The sequence below is a fragment of the Corvus brachyrhynchos genome, unplaced genomic scaffold (assembly GCF_000691975.1).
Source record: "Corvus brachyrhynchos isolate BGI_N302 unplaced genomic scaffold, ASM69197v1 scaffold4, whole genome shotgun sequence".
NCBI lineage: Eukaryota > Metazoa > Chordata > Aves > Passeriformes > Corvidae > Corvus > Corvus brachyrhynchos.
In genome coordinates this window covers 6,238,172-6,250,569 of record NW_008237878.1, presented here as the reverse complement: position 1 = coordinate 6,250,569, position 12,398 = coordinate 6,238,172, and the positions used below count along the sequence as shown (strand labels likewise).

The window sequence follows — 12,398 nt, the reverse complement described above, 5'->3', positions numbered from 1 at the left end:
CCAACATAAACATAAAAACTCTTCCTGGCTGTGGGAAAGACACGGATACACATGAAGCTCAACCTCAAACACCAGACCAGTGGAAATCTGTTTGATGGAGATGCCAAATCCAACAGAAGCTTCTCACCACCTTGTCTCTTTAAGAACTGCTGAAGAATTAAGACTGCATTTTCCTGTCCCATGCTGGCAGGATTGATGGTGGTATAATGGACTAAACCATACCCTCCTGCATGTGTATATTACACACAGAAGATGGGTTTTGAAAGCACGGTTATGGCAACACATGCAAAGATTTACTGGCAAGCGCCTGCAACCAGTGTCAGTCACGTAACTGAATGCAAGAAAAACAAACAAAGACAACCCAGCTGAACCAGAAGCTGTGCCCTTCCAATGTACAGCACTAATAAAACTGCTCAGGAGACCCTGACAGGAGCAGCAGGGTATGCTGGACACCAGGCAGATCAGGCCCAGGACCTGTGCCTGTGATATACATATCCCCTCCCTCAGGGTACCCACACGTGAATGCCAACGTTAGTTAGCGAGAGAAGAGCTCAGCACAAACACTTTTAATAACAGCTCTATTCAAGAACTGTAGATATTATGCAACACCAACAAAAAAACAAACAAACAGAAGCATCTTAATAAAGTAAAAGCCCAGATAAAAACTGTTGAGCAGCTCCCACTTAGCCTTCCCTTCCCAGGGGATGACTAGCATGCACACTTTAACATCCTGTGTGCATTTCAAAGGAAGCTGTTATTAAGAAGCCATTTCTTAAGGTTCTCAGAAGACTACATATTTACGTAATACCTGTATCATTAACTGAGCAGTAGGTCTTGTTTTCTTATGTAATTGTCTAGCTACTAAAGTAGCAGTGTAACTGCTCTTACTCTGCTCTCCAAAAGACACAACGTACTAATTTTTCTAGGGATAAATTATCAGTCCTTTGCCATGTTATCTGAACCCTGAGACATGGAATGCATCTGCAGTATGAACACATACAGGAACCTTTTACTTCCACCTATGCTTTATCCTGATGCTGTACCCAACTATACTACGGAAAACACTACAGTTACTTACAAGGCAAAGAAATCCGGTCTTTCAGAGGAGTTTTTGGAAGAATCACCACCAAGGAATAGACCTGTTGAGACAAAGAACTAATAGTTCCACGGCTTCTTGGCACCTGAACTCAACAATCTTTTCAGGGATGGTGTGTGGTACCATGTACTCCCTACATGTCTCAAGGCAGAGGCACAAACCCTCAACATTAAACACAGCACAGATGGGAAGGCCCCACAAGTCACCCCCATCAGCATAAAACAGCTGTCACTGAGAAACAAGGGAGGGAAGAACATCTGAGTTCAGCTGGAACCCAGCTGCCCCAGCTTACACCACTCTCATTGCACCTTTATTGCTTCAGCTTCCCCACCACAAGAGAAGCATCAATGTTGTGCTGTAGGAGGCAAGAGGGGGATTAGGGCATTACTGTACTCAAATCATCCTCCTTGCTCCATTTAGAAAACACAAAGAAGCCACCAGAGTGCATAACACATTCCCAGTACTTACCAGAAAGAAGAAACAGGAGCTGGCAAGCCAGAAGTGTCTCCCTCCATGGCCATAGATATTGAAGTCTTCTGCTGAGAGGTGGGCATCAGGGTACAGGATTTCCAGGGTGCCCTAGGAGAGAAGTGGTACCAACATGATTCTGTCACAGGTGGTATCCTCACTGAAATGCATGTCTGGACCAGGAACACTACATTTAAAGAAGTTCAAAAAACAGCTGGCCTGCCCCCACGACCCAACCAAGCCCTGCCCTGCTTAGACCAAGTTACGCTCACACAGAAGAGGAAGAAACTGAAGACAAGAAGTGAGGAGAAAACAAGTGGCAGGAATCTGCATCTGACAGAAACTGGCATCAGTGACATTCCAGGTGAGAGACTGAGGTAGACATCGGATACAAGCACTTATCTAAAATAGACCAAGAGCTCCATTTCCATCTTTAAAGTAGACCTTTCTGCTGAAACATCCAGAATATCAGCTGGGGAAAGGACACTGTCTTGCACAGGAGCTACCATACAGACAGTGGAGACTGCTCGTACGCACTACTGAACCCAGATATAGCTCAAACACTTGATATTTTATGAGGCTCCTCCAACTTTATCATGTGGTAATGATCAGCTCACTGCCTCTGCAGCCAAGAGCCTGGTCCCAGAACAAAGCTCTGTGTGTTATTTTGGCGCTGCCCTGAGTACAGAGACATGGGCTGACCACTGACATGCCGAGGAGGAGAATAAACCCAGACACAGATTGCGTTGTTCAGGGACATGAAGACATGTCTAATAAACTGAGCCAGCAAGCCAGCTGCTAGTCTGAAGAGAAGCAAGAGCTCTCAACTCTCATAGACTCGGCAGACAAGAGGCCACTGCAGTGCCCTTACTTGGCAAGCACATGGTTTTCAAGGCCCTTGAGGCCAGATCCAGAACTTGTGGCTCAGGTGTGGAAAACCTCACTCTTGTTCCAAGATTCACTAAACAAGGCAATCCATCCAAACCTCATCTTACTTCTTCACCTTATCTGAGCTATTGATGCAGTAAAGAGGACAAGCAGATACTATCTGCTTATACACTGCCACAAGCATTCAGTCTTTCTCCAAATCCTCATCCAAAGAGCAAAGCTGCCTCTTTCAGATAGGAGTCACACTCTTAACTGCTTAACTTCAAGCCAAGTCCCTTCTTTTGCAAATTCTTCTGCTTCAACGTACTCACCTGGGTGACAGAATATGCCAGAGACAGCACAGTGGTGATTGCCAGCACACGTTTCACGCTTGACTTGCTCTCCAGGTGACCTGTAATTACGGGGTACAGAAGTGACTCAGGAAGTAATCCCAGCACTGGTTAAAATCAGTTCTTTCCAGAACCAATAAAGGAAAACACTTGTATTTCCAGAGGCCTTCAAGGGAAGGTTAAAGCTCACTAAACCCTGTTTGGAGAGTTGAGCCTTTCACAGGCAAAATCCTACTTACAAAACAACAGATTTTAACTTGCTTTCCTCCTGTCCACACTAATACAGAGAAAACCACTAAGTCCTTCTGCTGGGGTTACAGGAAAGAAAAAAAAAAGAAAAAAAAGCAATGACTCCAGCATCATGTACACTGAGATGCTATAAAGCTTCTCAGGGAGAAGAGTTGATGGGAGGCTGGGGTAGAGAAATCTCTACTGGAATATACTGAAGCAGGCAATTTCCAGAAGCTCCTTTCAACCTAAATTATTCTATGAGCACTCAAAAGATGAAAAGGATACTGCTCACATGTCCCACTGACAGATGCAACAGTGACACCTACCCTCTCCTCTACTCTGACCCACAGGGAGAGGCATTTTCACTTGCACAACTGAAAAAAGCAGAATTACAATTGCAGGTACAGATAAAGCATTTGAATGCAGCCAGGATAGATCAAACCAATCAAGGATGGGATAAAGGGGATAGAAGGGCCCATCCTAAATAAAATGGGGTTGAAGCAAAGATCAGACTGTTGATCTTGGCATAAAAATCTTACCTAAATTACTCCATCATACGAGTGCAGGACAAACAAAGCTCATGTAAACCCTTAAATGGCACAAGCCATAGATCTCTAAGGTATAATCAGGCCTTCAGCCATTTCTAACTACAACTCCACAATTTGTCCTTTGTATTTATTCTACAGCCTCCTCACTTTATAGAATCAGCACCACCATGAACTTACAGATGCAGCCTCTGTGGAAGGAAAGGGAATAGAAAACATTCAAAGCACTCAAAAACCTCCTGACACATACCAAAGGCAAGGCCTAGAATCACCACACTCAGTTCAATCGCCAGAAGGAAGAACCTTGTGATCTCCCACAGGATCTGAGGGATAACAGAGACCAGACAAACATGATTAGATGGAGCCAGGAACCAGTTTGAAGTTAATAAATCAAAACTCCAGGGGAGAGCAACCTCTGAATGGCTGGTCATTTCTACAAGCACGTCTCAAGCTTTGTAGGGATACTGATCACATGCTTGTTCCAAGCCCTGTTCGTGCCTGTGGAACAGAACAGTTGTGTGGGAACAAGCAAACAGCAGGTCTACAGAGAGGAAGTGGCCACAGTTTGCCTCAGCTGAGGATCTGTCACTTGTCTCAGGTATATTCTTGCTGCTGTGCTCCCTAAGAGCACAAGCCCATGACGATCTCAAAAGTATAGTATTAAACAAGGTCAGTTCTTAAAACTCCGTATTCTGCCCTCTTCCAAAGCTACTGGTCCTCAAATCTAAAGCATATTCAAGTAAAAAGCATGGCCCATTCCAGCCTGTCATTTGCAATCTCATGTTTTATTTGATGAAACAAGACCAATAAAAAGCAGGTGAGGCAACTTTTCAGGGAGTCATGCAATAAATCAGCACCAAACCTAGAACAAGGACACGAATTCTGGCTTATTAACCCTTTATCTCTGAACACTGAATAGTACTCTCTCTTGAAGATACATAATATTTTAAGAGGCACTGGATAAGACACTTCTAATCCCAGCAAACACACAGTGTGTGTGTGCATATATATGAGAGGACACAGAAGAAACATAATAGACAGGATAGGACGTGTTTACAGAAAAAACTGTCAGTATCTGTCTTGCTACATGATTTCCCAGTTGCTGCACTCAGCAGCAAGACCAGAGCTGAAGAAAAACACCTTTCCACCTCTTCTTCATTATTCAAGTCCTGGGCCTACATCTGTTGGACAGAGGTGAATAAAAATAAACATCCAGCCACTCGCAACAGCAGCTCATCACAATGCTCTGACAGTAACATTAAAGGGAAAAGCAGGGGAACCACACTGATGCCAGAGAATAAAGCCCAAAGATCTGTACTTGGTGGCTTCCTCCTCTAACAGCTCAAGAACTGCAGAGCTTTTTGTTTTAAGTAATATTCTGCTACAAGTCAAATTATTACAAAGAACAGCACGTACAAAGATATTTCCTGTTTGCTAAGGGTTCACCCTGTGCTCAGAATGGCTGCAAGGACATTCAAGTGTCAGTCTCAAAAGGAAAGTTGGTTTTATGTGCATTCAACATAAAAACTTAAACACTTTCAAAGAGCTACTGGAATACTGCAAGAGTAACAAAGGCCAGGTCTTGCCTATCCACTAAAGGCTTCTGAATGTTTACCTCTTGCAAAAGAGAATAATTTCATCCCTGTAACAGGAAACTTTTGCTGCCACTATTTGTGTGTCTATTTTAGGAAATCCATTGTTTTACCATGCTGGATGTTGTGATGATTTAGATCCACCTATCAAAACAGGATTCCATAGTACACATAGCTGAAAGTACTGCAAAAAACCACATTATCCTTGCACACACGTAAGAGGGAAGCCAGAGCAGAGTGCTGTGATCAGAAGTACACAAAGCACAGCCTCTAACGTCAGTGTTGCACCTACCTTGTCAGCAACCATGGCAGCATCAGAGGCACTCACAGTCATGGAGACAACAGCTCGGGCAATGCCAACTAAAGCCACCACAAATACCTGCAAAAAAAGAGCAAAAGTGAGCTCATGTCAAAGGGCACATATGCAGTAGCGATCAGAAACCCTTCTAGAATACCATTTCCAGGTCAGCTTTCAAGTCTGATAATGAGTACTAAGAATTTCCTGTGGCAGACTAGAGTTAATTTCCTGAAACAGATTCCTCAGACCTCTTAGATAGGAGTACTGCCTTAGAATTTAGGAAGGAACAATTGCCTCAGCAGTCAGATTAAGCTCCAAAGAGTTCTTCACCCAGTCTTTACACCAGTATCTTTACAGTCTTCCCACCCTTCATTCCACTGGGGCAGGGGAGGAGAAAAAGAAACAGATAGAAAACATATCCTGAATTACAAAACCAAATGGTTGGTATGTCTGACTAAACCAATCACATCAGATACCAGAAACCACTCAATACCAACTACCCCACTACACAACTGTGACAAAATTAAACCTGCAGTCCTCTCACTCCACAGTGATAATGCTCAGAAATGCAGAGGAAAAGTCACCTGCAGCCACCAGCTTTAAAACATCTTACCCTGCTGCACAGGGCAACACAGATCTCACTCACTTCATGTACCATTTAAACATGACAGCTCAGCAAGGCTCAGTTACCCTGTGCTGTCACTGCCATACTATGCAATTAAGAGCTCAGCTGGATGTATCTACACTCCACTATGCAGACTTACACTTTAAGAAAGTGGATTTTTCCAGATAAAATTCTCTGAGTCCCAGGCTGATCCTAATGATGAAGGTAGGAGACAGCTAAACCTATCAGAGAACCAAGAGTCAAAGCTGATTCGAAGGTGGTTGCAGAATTGAAATGACCAATAAGTGACCCACAGATGAGTATCTCCTTAGAGGAAGAAGACATGGCAATGGCATGAAAGAAGAATACAACAATCCCTCCTGGGGTGGAGAACTCCATGACAAAACACTGACTAAAAATAAGGGTCCCTGAATATAATGGTGTTCTAGAGATGCAACAACTCACTGGAGCTGAGCACACACCTTTTTGTTTCCTCTCTAAGCAGGAGCTGAGCACACACCTTTTTGTTTCCTCTCTTCCTCTCTAAGACTCTTCCCAATCTGTTAACTCCACATTAATCACCAACTCCACAAGAAAGCAGTCCTTTAAGACATGACAAACAGTCAATTTAAAGGAAGTCCTTGCAGAACACACTTCCATCCTCATTTCCCAATAATATACTCAAGAAATGAATATGAAACTGAGTTCAAGCATTTTCCTCTAAGACTGTGTGCTGGATTTGGCTGGGATAGAGTGAATTTCCTTCACAGTAGCTGTTATGGGGCTATGTTTGGGATTTTTGTGCTGAAAACTGTTGATAACACTAATGTTTTCACTACTGCTGCACTGCTCTTACACAGACTGTAAGGCATTTTTTGCCTCTCACCCCACTCCAGCAGCAAGTTGCCTGGAGGTGCACAAGAAGTTAAGAGGGGACAACTGGGACAGTTGACCCCAACTGGCCCAAGGAATATCCCATATGGCATCATGCTCAGCACATAAAGCCAGGAAGAAGGAGGAAGGAAAAGACTTTCAAAGTAATGGTGTTTGTCTTCCCCAGTAACCATGTGATGGAGCCCTGCTTTCCTGGAAACAGCTGAACACCAGCCTGCCCATGGAAAGTGGTAAATGAATGCCTTGCTTTGCTTTCCCTGTGTGCACAGCTTTTGCTTTGGCTTATTAAACTGTGTTTATCTCAACCCACAAGTTTTCTCACTTTTACTCTTCTGATGCTCTCCCCTGTTCCAGTGAGGGGGCATGAGAGAGCAGCTATGTGGGGCTGAGTTGCCATCCAGAGTATAAAGTCAGTTCACTTTCCTCTCTTTGGTTTATCAAGAGTTTTGTTTTTCAAAGCCTTTGGCACAAACTTCTACTGATCATCTGCATTACTGGAAAAACGTAGGAAGGTTTAAATCCAGTCTGGAAAGGGATGGTAATATTTTTTAAAGGTTGAAACATTTGTGTGTACACATGGTTATCCAAAACTGTGCAGAAGCCCGGAACCCCAACACATAGCCTGAAAGAGCTAACAAGACTTCCCAATGTGAAGGTGAGGCTACCAGGTCAGATTTGGTTTTGAGCTTCTTGGGCTTTGCCATGGCAGTACCTGTACAGACCCGGGAAAGAGGTATCCATCTAATCCAACTCAAACACACATTCACTTCCACAGCCTGTACTAACCTCACTGAGGAAGAGCAACCACATGTTACATACTGAGGCAAGCCAGGGTATCAAAAAGCTTCTGAATGGTCTTTTTAAACTAATTCAGGTAGGTTCTTGCACTTATGATATCCAGTAAGCAGTATCACAGGGCATCACAGAACTGGTGAGAGGAGAACAGCAAGATCTTAGATGTTTGTGAACTGTAACTGTACTGTATATTCTGTTTCCACCTTAAGAACTATCAAGAACATGATCAAGTCAGGGGCCACTTTGACATGATATGAAAGAAACTAACAGGGTTGGATTTCTACATTCCCAGACTAACCAGAACCCCTGTCACATCACCATTTTCTCCAGCAGATGACCAAGCTTTTCAACAGCTTCACCCAAATTATTCTCCCTTCCCTACCTCAATGAAAAGCTGGGTTTGTGTCCCATGCTACTTACTGCAAGGAGCAAAGAAAGCATAAGATACTAGATTCCAAGACATCAAAGCAACAAAGGAAGAAAAAAAGGAAAAGAAAAATGAAATCACCACAGGAGAACAAAATCCACTCAAATCCAGCAGATATGGTCCCAGTATCTACTAAGAGCTGAACTCAGAGTGCAAAAAAAAGTCTATGTCTACTTCTTGTAGTACACCTTCAACAAAAAGCAGATTTTATCCCTGCAAGAGCCAGTCTAGGCTCTCTCCACTAGTTCAGTGACATTGTTCATGAGTGGTAATTAAAAAAACAGTCCTCAGTTCAAAGGCACAGAATGGTACTCACTAGTATGTAGAATGTAGTGAAGATTGGGCTGGAAGTGACCCGGATTTTGGCCCTGGCAGAGGGCAGCTTCCAGAGAAGAAACACAAAGAAAAGCACATTGGGAACCAGGAGGAGAAGATCCCAGTAGCGGACTCTGCAAAAAGTAAGACAGGTTTTATCCCTGTTCTTCAGCCTCTAGAAGGGAAGGCACCAGCCCCAGTCCCTTCCCAACCAAACTGAGAAACAAACAAAGCTCTTTCACTTGGTCCAGGGTCAGACTGTGGTCCCATTTCCTCCAACTCACCTGGACTTCCCAATGTCTTCATAGAGCAACAACAGGCACTTGTGTGGCACTGTGATGTTCGTGTCGTTGATCACCTGCGTTGTCATCGGGGAGAGAGTTGTCACATTATCCAGTGCTGTCACCAGGGCAGTTGAATGTGTGATGTTGTCAGACACAGAGAATGTCATCACAGACATCATGGACTGGAACATCCTGTCTTCCTTCTGGTCCAGGTCAAGCAGAGCAAGACAATCACAGCAGGGAAAATAAGCAATATTAAATCAGCTGTGAGTCAGAGCTAAAAAAACACATCCTTGACATTAAGCCCCTGCACAACTGCTTCCTGCTTGGTATAGCCAATTATCATCATGTCAAAGACTGTATTACACAATGAAATGCCACCTGCCCTAAGTCTGAACACAGCCATTAGAGTGGTCAGTACAAAACCACACTTCGATATCACAGTAACAAGCACCTTCAAATGGTGCTATGGAGGATAAATCTTGTGATTATCTGAGCTTTGGCATATTCCTAGAAGAAATCAAGACTCAACAGCAATACATGGCATCATCAGATGGAGACAAAAACCCTACTTTACCAGGACACTCATTCTTGGTCCCAAGATCAAGAAGTGACAGTCAATGACTTGATTTCAACTACTGGAAAGAAAAGATGAAGGCCCCTACCAAAAACCCATTGCTGTTACCAACCATGATGTCTGAGAGCAGGGAGAGCCTCACATACCCCCACCTAAAGGGACTGTACAGAGTCTTCACCTTTCAAACCCAGCACTGGCAAAAACCAAGAGTCAGCATTCTTTTTCTAACACTTTGCAAGACACCAGAACTATTCTGGTTTTGAGCAAATCTCTTCCCACTTTAAAGCAGAACCCTGACTGTTAAGGTACTTCAGTAGCTACAAGATGAATACAAACACAGGGTCCAATCACCCCTCCTGACAATGCCTAAAGAAGAAATCACAGACAACCCACAGATGCAAAAATGATAAATCTCTTGTCAGCCAACATCTTAAAGATGCACATTGCCAGGGACAGCACTTGAACAGTCTGTGTGTTATAGCTAATCCAGGATTTATCTCAAAAAAAATTCTCCCTGTTTGACTCCAGCCCTGACTTGCGTGCTGAAAACTGACAGCCCCCATGACAGGGCTGAGAAGGTATTTTCCCTTAGAGGTTCTGGGTGAGTCACAAGCTGGAAAGCATCAGCACAGCCCTGTGTCATCTGCTGAGCTCTAGAGTTCAGTAGCACCTTCTCCACAAATTGCTCGAGACTGTCAGTAACAGGCTCTTCTTTCCCTTCAGAGACTGAGACTCTTCCCAGGTTCTCTAAGGGGCAAGGGAATTATCCCACCCTCAGCCAACAAACCCTCCCTTTGATTCATCCTTGCTGACAGATACTCCCTGAGCTGGGATTTTCTTTTGTGACTGCCGAATGCTGTGCTGCATGAGAGGCATCACAGTAAATAAACACACAGACCTGGAGGGAGCAACTTCATGCCAAGATGGCAAAACCTGGGCCAAAATATTCTGCTTCTAAGTAGATGTTCCAGCAAACAACCTTCACATTTAAAACTTATCTCTGGAAATGTCCTCTCTTCCCTCCAGCTACTCACGTCTCTGAACTGTTAAGAGAAGGATTTTCTCAACAATTTTGCTCCACTCTCTTCCTCTGTAACACCACTACATCCCAGTAGAAGTGAGGGCAAGTACGGTCACATTTCCGACACAGAAAAATTTCTACATGATTTTTTAAAAAGATGGGAAAAAGTAGAGAAAAACCTCACAGACCACGGGCAGAATAACATTAGCAACTGTGAACCATCACAACCTCCTAGCAGCTCTTCTGGGACAAAAATTCCATCTGCCTGTCACACTGAAAAGAACTCAAACATAAAGCTGTGAGAGATTTACATCAGAAAAACAACTTCTTATGAAAAGAGCAAACAGGCTCCATTATTTTTCGCTAGAAGCCACCACTATCACACAACAGCAGCTGCTGATAAGGAGAGGAGTTGGCCACACAAAACAGAACTCCAGTCACAAGGTTTCAAAGGGCAAAGCAGAATCAAGCTCACCTCTCAGCCAGGCTGCTTGCTACAGCCTGGTACTTGTTTTTGTCCTCCCCAGGTAAAGTGTACACAAAGCAGAGTAACAGAACATCCAACATGATAAGAAAGGGCAGCCAAGACCATCAGACTCTGTGGTCATGCTTTTCTAATAGCTAAGGCCTACAGCAAGGATGTGGAGAACTGGCCCACTCCTGTCCAAATCAACAGCAAAAATCCCACAGCAACAGGACCAGGAACTGATGGAAAGGATCCAGCTAGGGGTTGTCATTCCCAGCAACACTGCTCCTTTCAGCACACTGTCCTCACCCTGTCTAGTCCTAAATAAATCCAGTCAGATGAACATATCCAAGAGCTCACTCACCACACCCTGCCTCCACAGAACTGCCCGCTTCAGCCAGCCCAGCCCATGCAATGGGGTAAAATCACCCAGAACTGCATGAAAAGAAATCAGTACTGCAGTCATGGTCCCCCCTTTTCATCCAGCAGTCAGCTCTGTACACCAGAAAACAAAATAAGATGTTTTTCTATACTCCAAATGAAGTCAGGCTGACTTGGTCGAAGCCAATCCCTCACTCCAGGCCCTGGACAAGCTGCATTTGGAGCAAGACCACAGGCATGAATCTTGGGCTGCAGTGACAGAGCTCTCAGAAAGGCTCTGCTGCACCTTCAGGGAAATGTTATCTCACCAATGGATATTGTTCCTCGAATCATGGCACTGTAACAATATCAGAGCTCAGTGAAATTCAGAGCTCACATCACTGGCAATTCTGTCTTCTTTCAAAGCCCACCTACAGAAAGGTGAATTACACACTGCACAAGTTGCAGCTGTAATAAAAAATCGAAACATTTATTTCTTTCTGCAAACAGCATCAGAAAGTCTCTTAAGTACAGATCGTGATAGGATTAGGACTGCTTCTTAAAATACTCTATTTGTGCGATAAAAACTGCACTCACCAGATGCCTGCTCAAATACAACTGTTGCTGCAGTAACTTAAATGCTTAAAAATACCCCAGAACACTAAAAGTAAAAAAAACAACAACAACAACAAAATCCCCACCAACACAAAAAAGAAAAAAATAAGCCTTTTTTTGTTCTCATCCATTTTAAGAAGGCTTTTCGACCCTCTGTGTTGCTCACAACAACTGCATTTTTCATTTCACTCTTAGAACTTAAGACAGGCGTTTACCCTCAGTGATCGAGTTTTTAGTTTTAGTCTCACATCTCATTCTGAACTAAGATTAAAAAGAAAGCAACTACAACGGGGGAAAATAAACCGAAGAATAATACCGAAAGCAGAAGTATCAACAAGCCCAAACCCTCAGAGACAGAGAACCCTAGCCCAGAGGTGGATTTTAGAAATGCATATCCCGGGGTTTTTTCTGTTTTGGTTTTGATTCCTCTGGAAGGCGGGTGCACAACACGCAAGAGAAGTAGCAGTGCGTGGTCACTTGGTTCTAGGCTGGCGAGGACGCGCCGCCTGCTTCCCAGGCTGCTAAAGCAACACAGCTGGAGACGCGCCGCAGTTCCACCCCACCTCAGCTGCCCAGCGGTGCCCCTGAGGCTC

General features: G+C 43.9%; 1 protein-coding gene across 3 annotated transcripts in view; it reads right to left on the bottom strand.

Moving 5' to 3' along the window:
* TPRA1 (transmembrane protein adipocyte associated 1) overlaps positions 1–12,398 on the bottom strand; it is a 15,590-nt gene that overhangs the window by 2,686 nt on the left and 506 nt on the right. Inside the window, exons 1-9 of one of the 3 annotated variants that reach the window (XM_017732519.1) lie at positions 10,840–11,071; positions 8,767–8,969; positions 8,484–8,616; positions 5,442–5,528; positions 3,808–3,880; positions 2,764–2,843; positions 1,565–1,675; positions 1,079–1,139; positions 1–28 (exon numbers count right to left, since the gene is read on the bottom strand). The exon at positions 1–28 is cut by the window's left edge and continues 66 nt beyond it. In XM_017732519.1, coding sequence (XP_017588008.1) covers positions 1–28; positions 1,079–1,139; positions 1,565–1,675; positions 2,764–2,843; positions 3,808–3,880; positions 5,442–5,528; positions 8,484–8,616; positions 8,767–8,957 — 764 coding nt within the window. In that variant the 5' untranslated portion in view covers positions 8,958–8,969; positions 10,840–11,071. Of the gene's footprint in view, positions 29–1,078; positions 1,140–1,564; positions 1,676–2,763; positions 2,844–3,807; positions 3,881–5,441; positions 5,529–8,483; positions 8,617–8,766; positions 8,970–10,839; positions 11,072–12,398 lie in introns of those variants that run through there. The other 2 variants (XM_008632351.2, XM_017732520.1) reach the window with 2 other exon arrangements.